This window comes from Micropterus salmoides, unplaced genomic scaffold, assembly GCF_014851395.1.
Source record: "Micropterus salmoides isolate LMB-PRFRI ecotype aquatic unplaced genomic scaffold, ASM1485139v1 Ms_hic_scaffold_23, whole genome shotgun sequence".
Taxonomy (NCBI): Eukaryota; Metazoa; Chordata; class Actinopteri; order Centrarchiformes; family Centrarchidae; genus Micropterus; species Micropterus salmoides.
The window spans coordinates 8476090-8499935 of NW_024041484.1; the positions used below are offsets into that span (position 1 = coordinate 8476090).

The 23846-nt window shown below is 40.1% G+C and overlaps 4 protein-coding genes across 10 annotated transcripts in view; 2 read left to right on the forward strand and 2 right to left on the reverse strand.

The window, feature by feature from the left end:
- The first annotated feature begins 1334 nt into the window (after positions 1 to 1334).
- On the forward strand, positions 1335 to 8127 carry slc5a8 (solute carrier family 5 member 8). Its single transcript, XM_038738651.1, has 17 exons — positions 1335 to 1705; positions 2066 to 2185; positions 2885 to 2950; positions 3067 to 3118; positions 3231 to 3298; positions 3428 to 3466; positions 3863 to 3978; positions 4361 to 4501; positions 4675 to 4804; positions 4943 to 5031; positions 5351 to 5460; positions 5578 to 5645; positions 5823 to 5909; positions 6212 to 6429; positions 6720 to 6823; positions 6974 to 7062; positions 7145 to 8127. Exons 1-17 carry the CDS (start codon positions 1472 to 1474, stop codon positions 7262 to 7264), a joined length of 1851 nt encoding a protein of 616 aa, XP_038594579.1. The 5' UTR covers positions 1335 to 1471; the 3' UTR covers positions 7265 to 8127.
- Positions 8128 to 9019: 892 nt separating this feature from the next.
- cfap94 (cilia and flagella associated protein 94) lies at positions 9020 to 19306 on the forward strand. Its single transcript, XM_038739305.1, is given in 18 exon segments — positions 9020 to 9212; positions 12596 to 12677; positions 12858 to 12946; positions 13824 to 13842; positions 13845 to 13927; positions 14099 to 14236; positions 14944 to 15078; positions 15278 to 15381; positions 15751 to 15895; positions 15897 to 15907; positions 16058 to 16184; positions 16268 to 16358; positions 16652 to 16815; positions 16919 to 17069; positions 17190 to 17404; positions 17500 to 17658; positions 18236 to 18349; positions 18760 to 19306. Coding segments are annotated over 18 exon segments (2274 nt in total). The 5' UTR covers positions 9020 to 9041; the 3' UTR covers positions 19036 to 19306.
- Positions 9927 to 11333, reverse strand: lyrm5a (LYR motif containing 5a). The gene is made up of 3 exons (XM_038738655.1): positions 11181 to 11333; positions 10832 to 10906; positions 9927 to 10747 (listed from the first exon to the last, which is right to left on the reverse strand). Exons 2-3 carry the CDS (start codon positions 10874 to 10876, stop codon positions 10535 to 10537), a joined length of 258 nt encoding a protein of 85 aa, XP_038594583.1. The 5' UTR covers positions 10877 to 10906; positions 11181 to 11333; the 3' UTR covers positions 9927 to 10534.
- Positions 19111 to 23846, reverse strand: part of LOC119918108 (lymphoid-restricted membrane protein) — a 37544-nt gene continuing 32808 nt past the window's right edge. For 2 of the 7 annotated variants that reach the window (XM_038738644.1, XM_038738645.1), the window contains 5 exons: positions 23568 to 23626; positions 23220 to 23318; positions 22251 to 22379; positions 20448 to 20602; positions 19111 to 20169 (listed from right to left, as the gene is read on the reverse strand). In XM_038738644.1, the coding sequence (XP_038594572.1) occupies positions 20027 to 20169; positions 20448 to 20602; positions 22251 to 22379; positions 23220 to 23318; positions 23568 to 23626 (585 nt within the window). In that variant the 3' untranslated portion in view covers positions 19111 to 20026. Of the gene's footprint in view, positions 20170 to 20447; positions 20603 to 21208; positions 21236 to 22250; positions 22416 to 23219; positions 23319 to 23567; positions 23627 to 23846 lie in introns of those variants that run through there. The other 5 variants (XM_038738647.1, XM_038738646.1, XM_038738648.1 and 2 more) reach the window with 5 other exon arrangements.

Consider the following 23846-nt stretch of genomic DNA (forward strand, 5'->3'; position numbering starts at 1 on the left):
TGTGGGAATTTTTTAGTCCGCGTGGTGGGCGAAGAGAAGCGAAGAAGCGACAGAGAGAAATCGTGCCTTCACTTCCGCCTTCGTTTGAGGCTTCGCGCCTCAACTTCGTTTATTTTTGTTAGGCAAAATTTGATAACCACGGACCATGTAAGAGCATGGAGCTAAGCGAGAAAACCAAACAATATTTAGATAAGGTAAAATGCATTGTATATTTATATAATAATATATATGTTCAGTAATAAAGACACTATTAGTTATTATGACCACCAGCTGCAATGCTCAATTTAAAGCTAGCTTCAGATCTTCAGTGTCATATATTTGTTTTTTGGAACTGTGAAAAGGACTACAGTTATAGACATTTTTTTCACAGAAGATATTTTGACATGTCACAGTTGGAAAAGGTATAACTCGATTTTGGCCACCTGTCGACTTCATACTCCAAACAAATAGGGGGCAGCACAGTACTAGAGTAAGCACTAACTGTTGCTAACTGTAGCTGTTGTTGGTTTAGCTGTCCTAGTTTCGTGGGGAATTGTGCTGCATATTGGTTTGCTGCCACACTGTGGTCCTGGCTTTTTTTGGACACTTGAATAAAAAAAAATCTTTAATGTTATTAATAACACTTGTGCTTTTCCTTCTATGACAAGTCAAAATGTCAATGTCAGATTGAGTGCTGCCTCCCCTCTCTCCCTCCCCTGCATAGCAAAACTGTTTAAAAATCAGAGGTCTGTTTCTTATCAGTACCTACTACACACATTTCAGAAGCAGTGAATAACACTTAGAGTAGAGGCAGTAAACAAAAATGTGGTCAGGTAGTAGAAATGTATGCAGGGATGTGAGAACCTTCCTTGTTTCTGCTGTTTTTATCAGTTATTTATTTAAACGATTATTTAATTTTATTCATATTTTCTTGAATCAGTCTTTTTCGTGAGTCATGGGAGTGCTTGTAGGCCATGCCTGAACAAGTTGCAACAATTAATTAGATCTACAACATGTTTTATCATATAGGTTACTGTTGCAAAGTTCTTCTTTTGAATAATATGCAAACTTCAGGACAAAACACATGGAATTGTCGCTATTATTCATTGTACAAAGGAATTGTTCCTTTTGTAAAAGTATTTATAAAGTCAGTATTTACGGAGTATAGTATTTTGTGTAGGCCTGTGTGTGTGTGTCTAGAGGTCTAGAGTCAGATGATAGCTTTTATCCTGTGGTCAGGTGAACAGTTGACTCTCCTTACCTGCTGGAATGCTCTCTCTCTCTATTTCACACACACACACACACACACACACACACACACACACACACATATAAAAGGCTTCAGTCTGTGGTCCTGCTCTCTCACTCAGAATGAGAGAATCATTTATCAGGACTTCTATTCATTCAGGTTCTGCTTTTCCAGTCAAAACAAATGTGACAGTTTTGAATAACTTTCTAAAAAGTTCCTAGTTTTGGTCCGACTTGCAGCAAAATGTCAGGGGACTCTCTGGTAGGTGGCTCCTTTGTGGTAGCAGACTATTTGGTGTTTGCTCTCATGCTTGTGCTGTCCGCTGCCGTCGGAGTCTACTATGCCTGGGCGGACAGGGGCCAGCGAAACTCAGGGGACTTCCTAATGGGGGGTCGAAGAATGACAGCCCTGCCTGTCTCCATGTCCCTGACTGCCAGCTTCATGTCCGCCATCACAGTGCTGTCCAACCCAGCCGAGGTAAGGTTATAGCAGATTCCCAAGGGACAAATCCAAAAAACACTTGTCTCCTGAAAAGTCAGTTGTGTCTTTTTCGGTCTGCAGGATGCAAGGAAACTTATTAGTGGGATGAGATGCATCACTTTGTCAGTGGAGTTTTTCAGATTTTTCAATCAAATCAGAGACACAGTGGTAGAGACAATGAGACATGCATGGGACATAAACTTAAAACCTAAACTTATGAGCTGTAAGTCAGGGTTTTTCATTACATCATGCAATTATAAGGGGAACTCATGGCACACATTTCCTTGTAATTAAATAAATTTACAGAAAACATTGCAAATCAAAATAGAAAACATTACTCATTCATATCATCCCTAGGTATACCGCTACGGAGCCATTATTGGATTTTATGGTCTCTCCTATGTTATGACTATGGTGGTCGTATCTGAGGTCTTCCTCCCAGTCTTTTACAGGCTGGCCATCACCAGCACATATGATGTGAGTGTGGTTTGATTTTTATATCAGCGTTTGTGTGGTTATTCAGTGCTGTTCTATTGACAAAGCCGTGAAATATGTCATATGTTTTGTTTACCTGTAAAATCAACAGTTACTGTGCAAAGAAAAAGAATTGTGTAAGAGGGGCCTTGGCCTGATCTCAGATTGGTATGGCTCTGCTTCAAAAGTATGTAGAAATAGAGTCTGGTAACAGTAAGGTGACATCAGTTTGGGAAGGATGTATCAGAGCTGTTGCCCTCCTATATACATTTCTGCAGCAAGTTAAGGTGATTTAGAAGTGGCGCAGGAGTAGATAGAGGGTAAGAAATGTCAGATGTGAAGATTGAATGAATAGGGGTCATTCTCGTGAACATGATACAACTCATGTTATTTCATTGCTCCGCACATTTTTCAGGTATTTTCATATATTTTTAGAGATAATGTGAGGAAATAAATTCATTACCTTCATATATTTTAATAGCTTCTGCAAAACTGTAATGATGAATCACCTTAACATGTAAACAGTTTTTCACTTCAATTTTCATTGAATTTTGTTTTAAAGCATCGCATTGAAAAAATTGTGGGGTTTTTTTGTTGTGAGAAATAGGATGGAAGTCCATTCATCATGGACTGATATGACCTTTCTGACACTGATCTTTTCTTTTATCTGTTTTCTTCTGTCCCTGTCATATCTATACCAAGTACCTGGAGCTGCGTTTCAGCAGAGCAACCCGTCTGCTGGGAACTTTGCTCTTCATTGTTCAGACAGTGAGTAAGAAGCCAGTCAGCACATAATGACAGGGCTTCAACCTCTAAGAGTGAAACAGCAAATCTGACGTCTGAGGGTCATTTATGTCTATGTTATTTCTCTCTGTCTGTCACAGATCCTCTACACTGGAATCGTCATTTACGCCCCAGCTCTTGCTTTAAACCAAGGTAGGTTTCAGTACACAGCGGTCTGATTCATGAAACATTCCTGAATGAGGGCACTTGAAGCTGTTTGGTTTTGCTCAGTTGAGTGTGCCTGAAACCCTCCCTCCCTCTGCAGTAACTGGTATGGATCTGTGGGGTGCAGTTATTTCCACGGGCGTGGTCTGCACCTTTTACTGCACGATGGTACGTTACAACTGTCTGCTCAACTGAGTTCTGCTGATCACAAAATTAAAACCATTGATATCATCCTTTGATTCCTGGATTTGAATGTGGAGTGCACACAACATCTCTTTGTGGTCTACATTGTGACAGGGTGGTCTGAGGGCGGTGGTGTGGACAGATGTGTTTCAGGTAGGCTTCGGCATGGAAAAAACAACAACAATAACAAGTGGTTGGTATGGTACTACTGGTAATAAGCCATTAGATTTATGAGAGTGTCAAGTCGGGGATGCATGTGTCATACCTTTTTGTGTTTGCTAGTGACTATACTGTTCACCAGTGAGTCACACACCGCAGCTTTAGGCCACCACAGCAAGGAACTGATCTCCACTTATACAAAAATGGAAAAGTCATTACATGTCAGCCAAACACCAACAATTTTGCTCATGTTTTGGAATAATGCATTACACATGATATGTTATCCATGTAAAATAGTTTAAGTGCAAAAAACTGGTGAAATTAGAAGCACAACTGGGGCAAAAACAGGGAATATTTGTTAGTAAAATTATCAAACTCCTTCCCCTCCAGCTTGGTGTCATGCTTGCAGGCTTCCTGTCTGTCATCATCAGGTCTGTGGTCTTACAAGGTGGTGTCCTCCCCATCATCTCAGATTCACAACAAGGAGGGAGACTCAACTTTTGGGAGTGAGTATGTGTTGGAGTTCAATGGCTCTATTTAACGGTGGGAAGAGAATAACATTACATTTATCATTAACTGACCCCACAAGTGTTCACTGACCTTCCAGCTCTAGTTATTTCTCTCATGTAACTGTGCTTGTTAGAGAGACAACAGTTAGACTGATAAGGTAGAGACAGTAGCTCAGGCGTTGATCTAGCAGATATCGGTGTTCCCTGGCTCCACAGATTAGAGAACAACTCATGGATAGTAATAGATTCCAACATGATGTAGCATTGGAGAATAAACATCAGATAGATTAGTTGTTCTAGGTTAAGGCCAGAGATGACATAATAGAGAAACCTACAGGCAACTGAAATTCAAACTGACCTCTTTTGTCTGTTTCACTAGCTTTGACACGAACCCTCTGAGGAGACACACTTTTTGGACCATAACCATTGGAGGGACATTTGTCTGGGTCAGTATCTATGGGATCAACCAGGCCCAGGTTCAGAGATACATCTCCTGCAAGAGCATCACTCATGCCAGACTGTGAGTTCTGTTTTACCAAGTGAGACATTTACTCAGACACAAGATATAAATGGTGGCAATATTAGCTCCTTTGATTCTTCGTTTGTATATATTTGCTGGTGTATTTACAATTTTCGAAAAGAAAAAATTGTCCGTTTTTTTGCTACTCTATGTGTGTTTCTCTCTTTTTCCAGATCTCTGTACATCAACCTGTTAGGCCTGTTGTCCATCTTGCTGTGCTCAGTGTTTGCAGGAATGTGCCTCTTCTCAGTCTATAAGAACTGTGACCCATGGACAGCTGGACTGGTTTCTGCTCCTGATCAGGTACGACGGAGAGATGCATTGCATGGCTGAGAGTTATGGTGATCTTGACAAAAACCCCACACATAGGTATACGCATTGAGGATAGAAAGTAACCAAGATTGTGCTGGGGTTTAATCCAGTGTCACCCTTCCTCTGTAGTTGATGCCATATTTGGTGATGGACATCTTGGGAGACTATCCTGGCCTTCCTGGATTGTTTGTTGCAGCTGCGTATAGTGGATCTCTAAGGTTAATACAGTATTTAACATTTATTCCAACAGATCCAACTCACACATTGAGAGTTCAAAAGCTGACTGTATTGTTTACTGCTATTTTGAGCAGATTGTACTCATAGTAAAATATTTTATAATATAAGTTATATTAGGTGTATTTAATCCCTATCATGTTTAATGTTTTTCATTCATGATTTCTTTGATCGGCATATCAGCACATGTTCAGTACTACAAAGTGGGATCAGAAAAAAGCTTTTGCATCCACATATGCAAGGTATTTGTGTGATGGTTCCGTGACTAAATTGTGTGTGATTTCGGTGTCAAATCAACCCCAGCACAGTGTCTTCCAGCATCAATGCACTGGCTGCAGTGACAGTCGAGGACCTGATCAAACCGTACACTAACATGTCTGAGAAACACCTGTCCTGGACCTCAAAAGGACTGAGTGAGTGGTTTGTCCTCATTTACAGTATTTCAGCTGAATGTGCTGTCTGTTGAACACTAGTACCATTAGGTAGTACAGTAATTAATGATTCCATTTCTTCCCAAATGTTGTTTGCAGGCGTCTTGTATGGGGTTTTATGTATTGGAATGGCTGGACTGGCTTCACTCATGGGAGGGATCTTGCAGGTAAAGTGGATCTGTTATTGTTGTGCGTAAGCTCTATGGTCTCTGGTTAAACAAAGACATAAAAATATTTATGGATGTATATGATTGTTATATTATAGGAGGGGACTCTGCCTGGGGTGCGTGACTTATTATAGGAATGAACCCTGCAACTTAAGTGTTGTGTGCTTCTTTATACAGGCGGTCATCAGTATATTTGGGATCGTTGGAGGCCCTTTACTTGGCCTGTTTACGTTGGGTATCATCTGTCCATTTGCCAACTCCAAAGTAAGCCTGTCCTCATTTAACTTCAGTTGTTGGTATTGTGATTCCTGTAACCCATGCTAATATTAAAAAAGGACATTAATCCAGCACTGAAAATTAATTTTACTCCTGGGATAATCAGTTATTTATCCTTTAAAATGTCGAAAAAACGGTTACCAGGTCTGAAATATCTTAATTTTTCTTAGAAATAATAAAAATTATACATCATCACACTTTCTCTCACCCCTTTACAACTGTGTACCATTTATGTCTGCTCCTCTTAAAAAGGTCGTTTTAGCATTTTCAGTGATCAAAATGTCTTTTAGGGAGCTTTAACAGGTCTTGCATCAGGGTTGGTTGTGTCTCTGTGGGTGGGCATCGGAGCCCAGATATACCCTCCCCCTCCTGAGATGAGCCGACCTCTGTCCCTGACCACTGAGGGATGTAACTTCACCGCTACAGAAAGCCTCAATTGGACCTCCACTGCTCTACCAACACAGCTGACCTCCATCACCACAGCCCCAGTGCACAACATTGATGGCAAGTAAGTAAATGGTTGTGATTGATTATTGGTTTGATATTATTTGCCATATTTAGTATCCTCAGTTGTGCTAATCCCTGCCTATAAGGATGAAAAATGGTTGCATAATAACATTGTGATATTGAGTTAGTAAGATTTTGTTTGCTTTATTTACTTAATACAGTATTTTAAATCTTTGCTGGAGTCCAATTATACAGAACATTCATAATGGGAAATTTTTAAATGTTGATGTCACTGTTTCGTCTGTATGTGCCAGATTTCTCTCCTCATGCAGTATTTTCTCCCACCTCCAGGCCTCTGCTGGCAGATACCTGGTACTCTCTGTCCTATCTTTACTTCAGTCCTATTGGAACCATAATAACTATCAGTGTGGGACTATTAGTCAGTCTGTTTACAGGTACTGTAAATAACATATATTCTATTGCATAAATGCCATTTTTATGAATCAAGTATTTTGGTGATGAAAATGACAGCAGGCTGTCCCACTGTTTGTAGTGAGCTTAAAGGTTGTTGATGTGCTCTTCTGTGCTCTTAATGTGCATTTCAGGAGGCCGGAAGCTGAAGGTTGAATCGAGGCTTACATTAATGAAAGAAGACATAACTTTTTATCACCTATGCAGGTTTTTTAAAGAGAGAGTAAGTGCTGCAGCAGTGAAACAACATTCTGTAGACTAATAAACAGCTGCTGACTTTTTGCTTTGTGTTCTTCCCTTTTGAGGTCATGGGACGAACAGGAAAGCTTGACCTAACAAGGGACAGAGAGAAGACACTGGGCAACACTAATCCCACTTTCTATGACGTTGAGCTGAACTCAGCAAAAAGGAGCATCCCCACATGAAATTTAACTGTTTGTTGTATAATTTCTGTATTAAATCATGTTTTTTGTCTATGGTGTAATACAAGAAATGTAAATGAAGGAGAAAAATGGCGTGCATATCTATAATTTGTTGGCGCCCGTGGGCCACATCTGGTCCAGAAACAACCTCCGTGTGGGCCAGTATACACATATCTACACTACACTAAAACATCTGTTTAGTTTATTATCACGCTGCAGCCCCACACTCATGCACACATAAACATGGAGTGAAGTCACGGAGCAAATCTGGAGATTACTCAGATTGACTCATTACTGTTAGCAAGTGGAATAAAGCCTTCACAAGTAAAAAGCCAATACTTTATCAATACACCTGTTTAATAAGCATGAACATATAGACAGCAATAGTTTAATTTGCTCAGTCTCTCATCCATTGCAGCTGTGTTTTGGTTTTACACAAGCACAGCGTGCTAGCTAATGGAGAATTGTTTCAAACAAGCTAAAATGAAAGCTGCCTGTAGTCTAACTGTTTAGCATGGTTTGCTACACGTCTTACAATTTCGCAAGTCCTTGTAAACATAGCTGCTGACTGAGACAAACGGACTCTTTCTAAACTTCACACAGTATTTTAAAGTCAGGAATGTGATTTATTTTGATGTTTTAGATTTGTTTCCAGAGAGATATTATCCTGGGTTTATATAGTGACGTTGCTGTTGTAAATACTGTTTTCTGCTCTAGAAATCACATTTAGTTATTATTAAATATTCAATTATAATCCTGTTCTGAAATTTTTTAAATGATGACTGATAAGGAATATCAATAAAATCCTACACTGTAAGACATTTCAGGTTAGTGTAACTTGAAAATGTAAGTTTGCTCAACTTGAAGATCGCCTTTGTTCATTCAAGTTGATGAAACTACAGTGTTCTAGTTGTCTCAGCGTTGTTTTTTTCATTGATAAAACTTTTTATAGCTTGTTTCAACTTCATAATTTTCAGTATTCATTATTTTACTTTATCAATGCAAGAAAACTTGTCTTTACTAGTCCAACCGACATACATTTCTGAATTATTTTTACTCACAGTTGCAAGTTAAAACAACTTAACTACACATTCATACTACTGTCCATTTCAAGTTAAAGGGTTTAAATTCCAAATTAGTTTCAATTTACATGTACAAGGCCGTTGTCAGGTGCCTCCTCCACCTCCTCCACCTGTGGCATTAGCCCTTTCTTGTTTACCACAAAAGTGTCTATATTTTAGTTGGAATTTGAATACTAACTCAAATGTAAAGCAGCAACAATTTCTTTTCCTCTTGCTTGATTTTTTTGTCAACTGATAACTTCCATACCCAAGTTCAGTTAACAAACACATATCTGACAAAAGTAGTCAACACAATGAATTAAAGCAAGTTTAACTTTTTAGTTGAGTTCAAAATTGTCAGCGCTCTTTGAGTTACAAAGAAGTGGACATAACTAAATGAGGTCACAATGATTCACCGCCTGTTTGTTGCATATTCACTTTATGTTCCTGTCTGTAATGCTAAGACAAGAACACAAAGACATACAGACTAAAACATTTAGGAGAGGAATAGTGTCTTGGCTTTTTACTGTTCTTCATTTTTCTCTCAGAAGAAATGTTTGTTTATTTTCCTGCAGTTCAAATTTAAGCTGCACACTGAAGAGTTTGAAAAACTTTCTGAATAGTTTTACTTCTGATATCAGTCTGAGTTGCAACAAAATGTATGTGGACTCTCTGGTAGCTGGCTCCCTTGTGATAGTAGACTATGTGGTGTGGCTCTCATGCTGGTGGTGTCCACTGGGATCTGGGTCTACTCTGCTTGGGCCACCTGGGGCCAAGAAAACTCCAGGGACTTCCTAACAGGGGGCAGAAGACTGACGGCACTGCCTGTCTCCATGTCCCTGACGGCTAGCTTCATGTTAGCTGTCACAGTGCTGTCCAACCCAGCTGAGGTAAGGTTGACATGAAGCTTTATATTAAAGTTCAGATACAAAAGAACCAATCTTTTTCTGTTCTGTTCGTTTTCTTCTTGATTGAAGTGTCTCTTCGCACATTTATGTTTTAAAAACGAAAAGACAAAACCTCTTTTGAAACATGATACATTTCTTTTAGGGTTGCGTTCTCTTTAATGTGGAGTGAGCCACCAAAATTGAGGAGGAAACTCAAATGTATTTCAACTTTTAAAAAATTCAAATAGCATCACATATTTTTTTCTAGAGCTGTTGTTGTTGACAAATACCGTCACACTGTTCATCAGCATGTTTGAGCTAATCAAAATCTGTCTACATAAAGAAATCCCACAAGTCATGTTTACCAAAAATGCAATTGAAAAACTCTGATCTAAACAAATCTTTATGTAATGGGAAATGTAGGAAATTAATTACGCTATTACCTATGCAAGTTCTTCAAAGACAGATCGTGTTCTGCAGCAGCGAAACAATATGCAAAGCTATAGATTGTTCATAACTGCTGATGTCTGCTTTGGGCTATTCCCTCCTTCAGGTTATGAGACAATGAAATCTGCAAACACTACTCCTGTCTTCTGAAACTCTCAGCTGGTTACAAAAAAAAGGAAGCGTCCACACAAAAGTTTGTTGTGTATTTGTTATATTTCATTTATTTTCTTTGTCAAATATATACCTATACAAGCAATGACAGTAAAGGAGTTAAATTGTTGAAGAACAATGCTGTGATTTTATTATATGCATTGACAGACAACATCACTGTACAGATGATGTACTGTAAAGATGTTTTTCTAACAGTGCATTGACACGCAGTCATGTACATTCAATCTTAAAGAAATCCGACCATGAATTTACATATATACAATGAAATACACAATATATTGTACAATGTGACTGTCAGTCAGATACCAGCAGTTTGTCATGTTCCAAAACATCCATTTCAAAATGGACATTAAATTAATTAACACTGATTGATAACTGATTGATTCTGACAACACTCAACATGCCAGTGGGCCTAACTGGAGGAAAACCTATGACATTACACGTATATGGTATTTGTGATTTAAAATACTGGCCTACAAAAGGTACACCTTGTGTATAAAAATATAAAGCACATTGTGTAACAGCAACTTTCTGGCACATCTTAGAGATCGATGTTTCATTTCCCTTGTGAGGCGAGCTTTATTTTTTATATAAGGACACCTGCATCTCATTAGTATGATAAATTAAATATTGCCACATTGACTGTTCCTTCCTCACAGCCCGTATTACATTTCAGAAAGGTAACTGGGTGCTGTCTGTGAGTGTCATTATTTGTCTGGTTCATAATACCTCTTCTTTATGGCTCGATATTTCCTGAGGAAATACAGAGCCTCCAGCTCCTTGATGACAAAGTCGCCACGTGCCACTAGCTTTTTGATCTTTTCAGGGTCTGTCACGTCTTTATTCTTCATGAAAGCTGACTTCAGGCGCTCTCTGAAATAAGCTGAGCCCTGGGGGTAGTCGCGGCCAAGATACAGCAGCTTTTGGAGGATGAGAAACACATTAAAACCATATCCAGCACAGGACCTACCTGAACCTTGTGTATCATTAACTAATCCACTTACAGTTTTGTAAAGCTTGAAAACCTCACCCCTGAAAGGGTTGGCCATGTCAGGAACGAGATGGCCTTTTTCACACTTCTGAAACAAGAACAATATTAACAACTATTAACTTTTCGGTAACTAAAATGACAGCAGAGACAGAAACAGTCGGAGAGCGGGAGTGAATGAAGACAGAAGACAGTCAAACAATATAATTAACCAGACCCCTAAAGAAAGAAAAGGTGCAACAGCTAAGTTAATCAACCCACTAACTTAGCTACAGCTAGGTTAGCTTGTTAGTTAGCATTGAACACATACTAAGTTTATCAGAAACTCTACGAACGGCCATACTAAACAGTACAATAATTCTTACACTTGTTTTTTATTTGAGTAGATTTACTCAAGCAGTACGATAATGAACACACGTCTCCTTTTCTTTGTCCTTCCTGTGGCTGCAGTGAGTGGACAGTTCTGCCGTATGACGTTTTCTTCTGTCGCAAATAACAACAGATAACCACGCATGCGTACGCGTTTCTATGGTTACTTGGACGCGTTAGAGCCTTTCCGCAGTCTGTGGCATCAACATGGTGAGTTTTACTTTTTTCTCTCTCGAATAAACAGCCCCTGTCTGGCCTCAAACCTTGTCATACCGCGGTGAAGTTAACTTTAAGTTGGATATTCGACAGCCATTCACCCAGGATCCGGTGACGGCTTCTTACTCCGTTCACCCAGTGTGGGCAGTATAAATGCGGTTAGCTCACCTCCGATAGTTCGCTTTTAACCACCGGGGGTCAGTTTAGGGACCATCAATAAATTACAATTAAAACCGTGTTATGGGAAAATCATCATTTATTTCAATAGCTTCCATGTCATGTGATCCAAAGACATCAAACTAATGCCGAATTGTAGTACTACACTAGGCAAATCAGACACACCTCGTTATATTACATTTGAGTACTTGTTTTTATTTTATATTAATATTTATTAATAATTTATGGAAAATAATGCTTTTTTTCCCCAGTAGCTTCCATGTCATGTGACCTACCGACTCCAAATGAATGCCGAATTGTAGTACTACACTAGGCAAATCAGACACACCTCTTTATATTAGATTTGAGTACTTGTTTTATTTTATATTAATATTTATTAATAATTAAAGTAAAAAATTCATTTTTTTCAATAGCTTCCATGTCATGTGATTCATGGACTCCAAACCAATGCCGAATTGTAGTACTACACTAGGTAAATCAGACACACCTCTTTATTTTAGATTTGAGTATTTGTTTTATTTTATATTAATATTTATTAATAATTTATGGAACATAATGCTTTTTTTTTTCAATAGTTTCCATGTCATGTGATCCTGCAATGATCTGAACTGAGAGCTTTTCAAATTAGCAGGAAGCACCATGAATTTTGATGCTTTCTTTTCTTCACATTCTTACCAATTTCCTACCCTGTACCTTGAATTCGTGTTTCAAAGCTTCTTTAACCGTCTCTCTGTTTTCTCCTGTGAATGATAGCCACCCAAGAAAGTAAAGGTATGAGCAAAAGTCAGTCAGCACATTTATAATTCTACATTAACCTGATTAACGTTATCATAGCTATGTAGTTCAAGATACATGCAGCCAGGCATAGAGTGTACGTCTTACTCCTACAGTAATTATCACTGTATACGCTCACTTTATGTGCCCCTTCTCCTCAGCAAAGTACCTTTTTCTAACTGCATTACTGTAGTAGTGAGGCTACCCGTGTTAAACACTAATATGTAAAGTTTTGCTGGTCAAGTCATGCAAAATGGGACGGAAGCTGACGAAGGCTCTGAAGGCAAAGCAGCAGCAAGAGGAGGAGAGGAGGTTGCGAGAGGAAGGTAATCCAGATATCTGTCTCTATTATTACTATTGGGGACAAATTAGGTACTTGTTGGCATTCATGCAGTGTTTGTGCTTAGTATAAGGCAATATACTCTGCAGGAAACTGATGAAAAGTAATCTGTTTGGGGATAAAAGATATGCCTGCAGGACATTTCATATGTGCTTTTGCTTTATAGAAGAAGCACAGCTGCAAGCCGAGAAGGAGGAGCGGGACAGATTGGAAAGAGAGCGAAAGGAAAGGGAGTTAGAAAGGCTTGAGTTAAAGGTAAGATGTCCCTAACGACTAAAGACTCTGTTGTTCTCCTTCTGTGTTGTCTAAAGTTTCAGAGCAACAGAGACGCAGAGCGTCCCTGAAACCATAGTAACTCACTCTCACTCCTCACACACAGTGTGAGAGGAGAGCCAAAGAGGTGAATGAGATTACATGTTACATGTTACTACAATATAATGGACTTTTGCATATATCTCACTTTCCCCCTGATGGTTTGAATGACTCACAAAATGTGTTGCTAGTAGTTTTTTTTTTTTAAATGAAGTCTGAGGGTCTGAAAAGGGTAGGCAGTGGAACAAAATCACTGTATGGTAGTTTTTCAAAACTTAGAAACGCATTGGACTTCTAGTAGAGAATGAGAACTTTTAACTGTTTGTGTACCAAATACATTGACTAGAATAGTGGTTATCAAACTTCTTCTGTCATGCCCCCCTTTAGACGCCAAAAAAAGGCCCCCCACAAATTAGTCTTGCTTGCCTCAGAGCTGAATGAACACATTCATGTAATATTAGATCTGCTTAGAACCACCCCACAGTTTGAGAACCACTGGACCAGACACTGACGGATATCAGTAGTTACATTTTCATTTTTGGATCAAAAGTTGTTAGGGACAATTCAGTAGTTGCTTGATATTGTTGGGGACATGTCCCTACTGTCCTTATTAAAGTCTATGCCCTTGTGTGCAATGACTGTGATACACATTAAGCTATGGAGTGTGCATTTCCTGACTCTTGATACATTCAGTGTCAAACAACACCAGATGGAAGAGCAGAACAGGAAATACTAAAATTGACTACTCTTTATGGAAATAGACGGTAGATGAGTTTGGGCATGTTGCTTCGCAGCGTTCATCGGTGTCTTTTACTGACAGGATCAAGAGCGTAGAGAAGATGACTGAATGAACTTCGCCATCTACTGGAGGAGAATCATACTGCAGCGACTAAATGGAAAACCAGTGCCGTGGAGAAAGCCAAGGTGTGTGTTTCTGCCTGTGTGAGTCATTTAGCAAGAGGGAGACTTTGCATAATACAAAATAGTATACGCAAAACAAAAACGTCACACTTGCCTGATCAGGCCTTTGTTCAAAGTTCCACTAGCAGATTTCCCATGGCTGATATTAACACACATTATGTTGTTGTTGACCAGTGGGAGAGATACATGAATTGCGATGGTACCCCTGACCCCGCAGTACAGCAGGATATTAACACATATATCAGCCTATGGAGAGATGACCCAGAGGTCAACATCACAACGGTGCTCAAGCAATGTAACCTCGCTCTACAGGTCTGTATTTTATGTGTAGATGTGTATATGCCTTGCATGTGCATTCAATTAATAAATAAAGAATAAATTGGCTTTATGATCAGTAAACAAATTATTTATTAGATATAAGCACAAAATATTTGCTGTTTATATTACCTAAGGGAATATAAAACATTTTATGGGTTGTTAGGTTGTTTATCAGACAAAGAAAGTAACTTAAGGCTATTAGTTTGGGCTAATTACTTGATAATTAAGATAATTGTTAGCTAAAGCACTAATATTAATCAATGAGAGAATTAAAGGCAGGAAAAACACATTTGCCAGTGTTTCCATCATCGGACAACAATCTAATGAGCACAATACAAAATAGAGAAGATGCAAAGTCTGTTTGTGGTCAGTGGCACATTAGTGTTTGTCTCTTTAAATGTGATGTCATAGATATGTCTACTATTTTAATATAATTAAGATTTAATATTTTCTCTTATCCTACAAATAAACTTTCCTTTATAATAATTCAACTCCCAACCTTTATCCAAAGTTCTGTACAGTCCTGACAGTATGCATTTTTTTTTACATTTTCCATTCAAGAAAATTCCAATTTAGTCATTGTGTTTTCTTAGAATTATCTTTATAATATAATTATCTCTTTTAAAATTGGGTGAGAAAATTATTTGCTGCATTTTAGTGTTACAAAATTTGTGTTCAAATAAATGCTATGTCCTTTTTAGCTGATTGAGGGGCTGGAAGGTCTGCTCAAAGATGTTTCAGATCCACAAGAGCACCAGAAGTACCAGGAGGCTCTCATACATTTGCAGGAGCTAATCCACTCCAAACACCACCTCACCACAGAGGAGATCCTCAAGGTACAAGACTCATAGCTGCTTGTGCTTACACATCGTCAAGCACTACATGAAAGCTGTGAATAATAAAAATGATTTATTCTTGTCTGCACGGGTTGCTTTTTAGCATTCTGCAAGGCTCAAGGCAAGATGTGCAAACACTGTCTGTGGATGGCTTTTTGGAATCATTTTTTTTGTGTGTTGTGAATCTTTTTGGTCATAGAGGGCCAGTGCGAACATCGACACTGAGACAGGCAACATGCAGACTGTGGTCAAAGATGAGAACATTACACTGTGTCTCTGGGCTAACCTCAAGAAGAATCCAAGGTTTGTGGAAGAAAGGGCTGCAAATACATTATATGAGTTAAATGTTACAATAAAACAAAGAGTGAGGTTTGCAGCTGTGACTCATGATGGGTAAGGGATCCAATATTTTCTATATCATGTATACCTTACATTTGAAGTAAAACCAGTAAAACAAGTGTAAAAACTTCTATAAAAAATGATAAATATAGAAAACAGGTAGCAACACTTTGCACTGATTAAGTGTTTCAAAAGAACCCTAGAACAAGAGCATCTGTAATTTTTGCGTGCCAGGTGGAACTTACAGGTCACAACACTGTAAAAAGAACAATTATATTTAGTAGTAAAAGTATTTATGTAGTATTTGTCTTTGCTTCTAACTGGTCCATTCAGGTTTAAAGGTTTTAACTTTGAAGAGGCCGGCCTGGCCTTTGAGCTTCCCAAACAGTTGGCTGTGAGCGATATCGCCGTACGGATCCTCCACACACGTTATGACCACCTGTCTTTGCTGGCGAGGATGGCTCACCTGAGAATACACACCCAGCCACAGGTACATATCTGATAGTACTCTTATCACTGCTAATACAGCTAATGCTTCTATTACCATGAATACTTTGACCTTAATAATAATGTTAACGATAATAGTTAACATGTTCTCCCCGCTGTGTGTTCTTGTCTTTCCTCATGTGTTTGGTCCCAGGTCTCTTGCAGGTGATGAGGAGGTTCCAGCAAGCATAGATGTACCTCAGCAGGGGGAGTTAAAAGGAGAGGGGAAAGTGAAGGAAGGCAATGAGGTGCAGTCCATCCAAAGGACTGAAGGGAGGAAGGTAAGATGAACGAAAGACTTCCTGGTCTGGGTTATTGAAATTCAATGTGGTGTTTTCATTCTTCTTGTGTATGCGTCTCTCAGAGCGCAGCCAGTCTACAGTCAAGGAGTAACAGTGCGCAGCCTGCAGAAGGCCGAGGGAGCCAGATACAGACACAGATGGCAGCACTTGATGGTAAGATGTCCAGCCTGACACTTCCTGACAAAAATGTAAACAAAAATGTAAACAAAAAGACAGCCCCACCATGGATTTAAACTGTTCTCAAAATTATTGACAAGTCTTTTGATACATGAACTAACAGTGTCAAATAACTAAATCTAAGTTGCTAATGTTTTAGAATGTAAATTAAGATCTGTCTACATCAGTAAGTCATTTAAGTTGCAAAAGACAAACAATCTTATTTTTCCTCAAAGTTAATAACCAGCACCTCTTCCTCTAGCTTGAATGATGTTTTTTTCTCTCTTCAGTTGAGGGGGATTTGACTTCCCCACCAGTGCAGCTGACAGTGAAGGACAACGGTGCCCAGGTGGTGGACTTATTGCAGTACACACCTCTGGGTGGGGTCCTATACTATGACGTGTTTTCTCTCCCACCACAAGCCCACCAGGTCAATGGCTGGGAAATTAGACAGGTAAACAGAAAAGGGCTTCAGTGTTTGGTACTTCCACCGGGTCCAGCAGCTAAAGATGACCTCACACAACACTCTCCATGTCCATGCTTTTCTAGATTTCTAACAAAGGACTACAGTGTTCCTTTACCCAATGGGGAAGTCTAACATCGATGACAATGAAGCTGCTACCTGCCCTCCTGTTGGTGTGTCTGTGACACTGCCCGACTCTGTTGTCTTCTTGGAAACTCCACAAGTGGCTCGCTGGGATGCTGCAGGTAGGGAAGCAGCAACACATGTTATGTAATAATACTCTCAAGCAGCAAAGTAGATTAATTTGGAATTGACTGGTCAGGTTTAGAAAAACATTTGAAATGTGAAATTGGTTTTTCATCCAGGGAAGCAGTGGAGGATGGACGGTATCACTGACGTCTCTTATGAGGAGGCAGAGGCCAAGATCTCCTTCAAGATGGATTCCTTCCAGGCCTTTGTGCTGATGCAAGAAACCTATGCAAACCTTCCCTTCCAGAGCTGGGAGCTCAGGCCATTGGGCCAAGACTCAGCTCTTTTCAACATCAACGGGTCACTCATCGACCTCAGTATCACGATCCAGGTAAGAGCCTGGAAAGTGCTGTACTCACATAACAGAAAAGTAACCCGGAGATGTAGCTTGACGGTTCAATTAATTTGTGCCTATTTGACCAACAGGGTAATCAGGTGATGTTGCAGTCAGAGCGAGAGAGAGGTCTCTCTCACCTCACAGGGAAGTGGATGAGTGTCCCCGCCCTGCAGAGAGCCATAGTCAACGCAGGGATCAACATCTTTGTAAATGAATACACGGACAAATATGTCAGCACCTGTGGCAAGGTCTGCATCTTCTAATTTTTGGCTTTTAGAATAAGAGAAATACACTAGGTTTGAGCCAGATTAGCCTTTATTTGGAAGGACATGCGGTGTTGAATGCACAAACCAGCGTTGCAGCATACTGTCTGGCATCTCGGGTGACAGGAAGTGGGAGATGACATGTTATCCACTTCCTTCCAAGCTTTATTTTAAAGAGTAAATATTTTTTCAGCTCGAGTCTACAGTCACGCTTGCAGCTCTGTGAGGCTGTACTCAGGCATTGCTGCTTTAGCAAATCAAATTTGTGAAAAGGGTTTCTTTAGCAGAGATGGGTGATAACATGCATTGATCATTGTACACATCTCTCTAGCCAATCAAAACTAGTAGATGGACATAATTCTACCTGGCCCAGCCACAACATTACTTGCTTGTAAACAACCTACTCACCATAAATTATGTAAAGCTTTAAGGGACCACTCCACAGAATGAGTAACATGTTTAGATTTACCTTTACTGCTATTACTTGTTTGCAGTTCTCTGAATTACAGTCCCAACATTTTCCACAGTGTTATAATGTGCTGTGTGCTTTCCTGCTCTTCAGGACTCACTTACAGAATACGCTGCCTACGAACAGATGGCCCTCTTTGCCTCTGCCTGCGCGTTCTCGTGGAGCAAGTGGAATGCCAAATGTGGACCTGAGCATCTGATCATGCAGGTATTCTCGCTCACACATAGATACAGCTTATTTAATTTAGCATTCTCCCCCTTTTTTCTCCCAAGGGCTGCATCACAGCCAGAAGTTTACCATGCCCTGTACACAAGCAGATTTGACATTTACACACCCACCCAGACAATGAAGGGCAGATATATAATCTTTTAAGATTGAGAAAGAGGAAGTTGTACAGTGCCACAAAGAATGTAAAATAAAGGCTGCATCCCTCAAGCAGGGATCACCTGGTTCCCTCTAGAAGATAGTGAGGTTCTTGGCCATGGTTACAGGCCAGAGATGAAAACTGCAGCAGTATAAGACAAAAAAACCCAATCCAAAACTGCCAGTAAATCCAAATTTACTTTGAATTTTGCTGATGTTTCCTGTTTGTACTTTATCCTCCTCTCCTCTGCCAGGTGTGTGAGCACCACGGCCCTGCCCCTGTGCCTAAGGGCTCGTGGAGTCTCTACCTGCTGGGTGCTCAGAGGAGTCAGAAGTTGGAAATCACAGAGGGGAGTGAGGCTTTCTCTCCAGACCATTATCCTGGCAGTGAGTTTCACTCCACCTTTATCCACACACTCCAGGATAACATGAGCAGTAACGGCATAGCTCGGACTAGAGAATCCAATTATCTGTTTGTCGATACAGTACAGAGCCTGCTCTGTGCCACCAGACCCCTGATGTATTCATAACCTGTGTGAAATTAACTATAATTTGAAACAGAGTTTGAAATGTACATTTGGATGCACATAGGAATACACATCTTCTATTGTAGAATTGGCTACTTTATTTGTGCAAGTTTCACACATCTTCTTTGGAACATACAAAAGTGTATGAAGTTAAAATGGTGACAACCACAGCAAGAACTTAAAGAGAAAAATAAAAAAAACCCTTTGGTGTTAAGACTGTAACAATGTAGAATTATAACTTAAAAAAAATAAACTGATTCATCTCCCCACTCAACACTAAGCAACTCATAAATATAAATTTCAAAATTTTTAAAACACTTATTAAAACTTTATTACCAGTGTTTATAGAATTAAGTTATAAAATGTCTGCAACCCACAAGGAAATGAATGGAAAATTCCATTAAAAGGGCTGGCAGTCCGGTTTCCGGTTTGTGCATGAAATGTTTTTATAAGCCATGTGGAACAATCAGAGTCATTGTCCATGATGTTTGTCAATGGAAAACTGCACAGCGGCCCACTGCATGACTTGGTGGATCAGTGCCATCATTCTGATGAAGTTGTGACACGATTGGTCAACCTTGTGCCAGCTCTGACGACAGACTGATCAAACCTGATTTGACAGATTGCGTTGAGTCTGGGTAGTCCGTTGCCAGCAGGGGGGAAAAAGGATGTCAAGCAGCTCACCATAAAAGAACACTGGTTGCCACCACCTGTAACTGCTTCTTCTCTGAAAACACAGACACGCACACACAGACTAACTAATTTAGCAAACGTGATGTGATGCATAAAATCCTCCATAAAGGTTTACTATCCCCTGAGGCCTGGTCTGTGCTGTCAATGCAAGTCTTGTTTTAGGAATCTTCAGGCACCAGTAAACATCCCAACAGCCTCCACTCAGGAGTGGTACACTGTACTTTCTTCATCAACACCCCAGTGCACAGATCATTGCAGAGGGCTGATAGGCAGTAAAACCATCCACCCCGGGTCTCGGGGGCTAGACAGGGGGCTGTCCGTTGTGCCGGAGGCCTGCATAGGGCCACAGCAGCTGCTGGATGGTCATCCAGGAGTCCCCAGTCCCGACAGGGGCTGCATCTACCACTGGCTGCATCACCAAGCTGGCCAGCAGTGCCAAGAGACCTGCAGGGAAAACATGAATATTTACCAGAACTGGGAAAATGTCTATAGACCTCTACTCTTTCACTAAAGAGCAGCTGTGTCACTGTAGTTTTAACATCTGAACTGTATTGGAAGCAAAGCACATAGAAACCGTTTAAATGTGAAATGCCAATTTATAGAGGCTTTAATCAGTATAGAGTGGGTCGTATTTCTACGGTTGTCAAATCCAAGTTTAAAATAATCTTTATCCTCTATAGGATTGAAAAGAATTCTCTTAAAATCATAACCGTCAAATGTACCTGCTAACACCACCACCATCGCCAACCAAAGCCAGAGTCCCCTGCCACCTCTGGCTACTGCTGCAGCCGTGGCCGCCCGGGAAGATGTCAGGCCATGGGACAGAGACTGGGCCATTCCTGTATCTGTAGATGTAGGGCTGGAGGAAGGGCTTGGACTGGAGGTGGTCAACCAAAGAGAATAAAATGTTACCACAGATTGAAAATGAGACGAGTGAATAGAAAATGGTCCAAGATAAGCAAGAAATTGAATAAGTTACCAAAAATGACACATAGGGATGGGAATAAGTTATCACAGAAGACTTTTTAGTAAAAACTATGCGTCATTTGTAGTAACTAATGCAATGGATGGCAGGCAGTAAATTAGCTGCAGCTTGGTACAATCTAAAGTTGGCTTCAATGAAGCCTATTTTCCCGCCTGTCTCGAACAGTGTCAAAGATGCAAAGCCATTCACATCATCGATCATCATAATGAAAAAGCTGTCAGCAGCACAGTTAATAGCATTTGGCATGGAGGTGGATATGAGCATTGACCGGTTAGGCAAAGGCAGCAGACAATTTTGGCCTGAAATCTGTCAACAGTAGGAGTGCTGCTTCAAATCACTTTACAATCATTATGAGAGTCAATGCAAGGTTGTAAGTGGCCTGTGATTGGTGCTCCCACCTGATAAATACAGGCCTTTTGCATGCATTTATTGTTTTTTGGGACAGAGATAGAATCCACAAGCACTTCCCACTTTGAACTCTCCTCCCTACACACTTACAGCATTACAAACAGCTCATCCTGACTCCTGAGCAATTTGGAGGGAGGAAAAGAGAGGAAAGGATAGTTCAGAACACCACATGATCTGCTTGCACAAATACTCATTTGCCCCACAAAAATACAGAAAAAGGTCCAAGTGTTGTTAAGGTGGCTGAACATGTTAGTAAATGACAGAAGACTGAGCCCGGTAAAGAAGGTTTTCAGTTAGATGCTGTGTTAGCGGCACACTGCAAATAAGAACTTGATATCCATGCATGAAACACAAATCATGGAGTGTCTAAAATCACTTGTCATACTGGACATGCACTGATTTCAAGACAGTTAACAGCTGATGCTTCGTTTCAGTAAAACCGTGACGTTGACATGATTATAAGCCACTGAGCCCCTAGAGCAAAGAAGAAGCTAGTCCAGCACAGACCCATATAATGAAAGAGTTTCATCATTTAGGAGGTTCATATACTCAACTTTTTGAACAACGGAACATGACAAAAAGCACATAAGTGATAGTCTCATATTAAATACTTCATAGTGTATGATTTGCTTGAAAGTTAATTACAGAAAATTAATTCAGCCTATATGTAACTCATCGAGAGATTGTCATTTGTTGGTTTCTCAAAAAAAGTATGGAGCACTTGAGGCCTCCAGAAGACAACAGTCATCCTATTCAAATAAATATTCCTGGGCTAGCTATCATGAACAGTGATGACCACAATTGCTCAAATGCTAAGGGGCTCCACCTACAGAGACTTTGACATAAAGTTCTAATCTGTCACAGATGTCAAGATGTCATAATAATACTGGACACACTGGTGGCCATGTGGCCTCTGAACAGTCAATTCTGTGGTGTTTTTGCAGTGAACTTCAAAGATAGATAAAAATCCCTAATAAGTCACAGATAGCCGCTGATACCAGAAACACTCATTTTGCAGCTACTTGAAACTCAGTACAGCTAAATGATGAACTCTTCCACTATGCAGCTAGCCTTTTAGCTAGCAGAAAGTGGTGCTGCAGTAGGCTAGTGGTGGGTATTTGGTTGGACTAACGTCTTGAGGGGCCGAATGAGGGAGGTGAGTTTGTTGCCCAGCTCACTGAGACTGGACCTCCTCCTCTCTGCCACTGGCTCCTCCTTCTGCTCGTCCTCCGACTGGCAGTCGGTGTTGTCGCAGGCCGTCCTGTTGGCACGCGTGGGTCAGGCATCCACAAACACACTGTTCAGTCGCACATTCAAATACAAGCATGGCTGCATAACCACAGAGATTCTGTATGTGCACATGCACACATGCACATTTCATGCATAAGCAGCCAACAAATATCCACAGATTACCACTCACCTGCTTTACACAAAGATTTCTTTTTAGAGAACCCTGATAAAATGTTTGAAATATTTTCTGCAATATAACAACGCATGCCAAGCAATGCCAATGACCTGCTCCAATATTATATCATGAACCCACAAAAAAATTTCACAAATATTCAGATATTTGGCGAGCATTGAAAGTGCTTCATTCGTCTCATTTATAGCTTCAATTTAGGCTTAAGCTGGTCAAATGGAGCAAATTCTACTCTCAACCAAACATATGAAAGCTATATGATGCCAAAAGTCCACACCATCTCTTACTTTACATCTTACAAAAACACAAAATAAAAATGTGCTAGCTTTGGAAAAAGGATGTTTCCTTCAGATAAACACTTCATGCGAGGAGGGGCCAGATGCATGAAAGATGGCTGCTGTGTGGTTTGACGTCGTCACTGATTTTTGGTCTGGACTCAAAGGACAACATGCTGTTTTGAGTTTGTTCAAGCAGTCTAAGCTTCACCCTTTCCTTTACATTATTACTGCTAATGTCTGTTACTGATCTTAGCAATCTTACATTTTCTTAATTTGAGGTTAAGAGGTGACAGACAGTGATGATGTCACACCAGAAAGCTGACATCTTTATGCATCTGGGTCCACAGTGAAAGGACATGTGTGACACAGCCAGCGTGGTACCCTTCTTCTTGGCATGTCTTACCCCTTCATCATGAGAGAGGGCTCTTCAGTTTCAACCCAGGCCACAGAGCTAACAAAGCGTTTTAGTGGGGGGCGCGCCGTGCTCTTCCCTGCCACATTCCTGGAAACCACCATTATTACATAAGGGGCATAACAACAACAACCCTCATGTCATGGAACAGCAAGCTTCTGTGGTTTGAAAGGCAGCTTCCCAAACATAGGAAACAATACTGGTGTGTTTTAAAGGTAGTCATTTAAACAGTCCTCTTACTTTTAATTCCAGGGAACTCTCCCCTTCACATACAGACTAAATCTTGTTTAACCTCACTCAACATTTTACAAATTTAAACACACATTAACAAATGCCTACCATGGGGATCGCCTTGTCAGTCTCTCTGTTTCAGCCTCTGAGCCGTCTTGTGTCTTGGACTGGGAAAAAAAAAAAAAAAAAAAAAATTGAGTGACAATCATGTAAACAAAACCTGAACCATGACATTTTAAACCTGGATCCATTTCGTGTAATACTCAACTCTGTCCAAACAGCATTGAAACCTGTCAATAATTTTACACACATTTACACTCACTACTTTAAAATTAGTAGTTTAAGCATTATGCATCCTTTTTGGCTGCATAAACAATGACCGTTTGC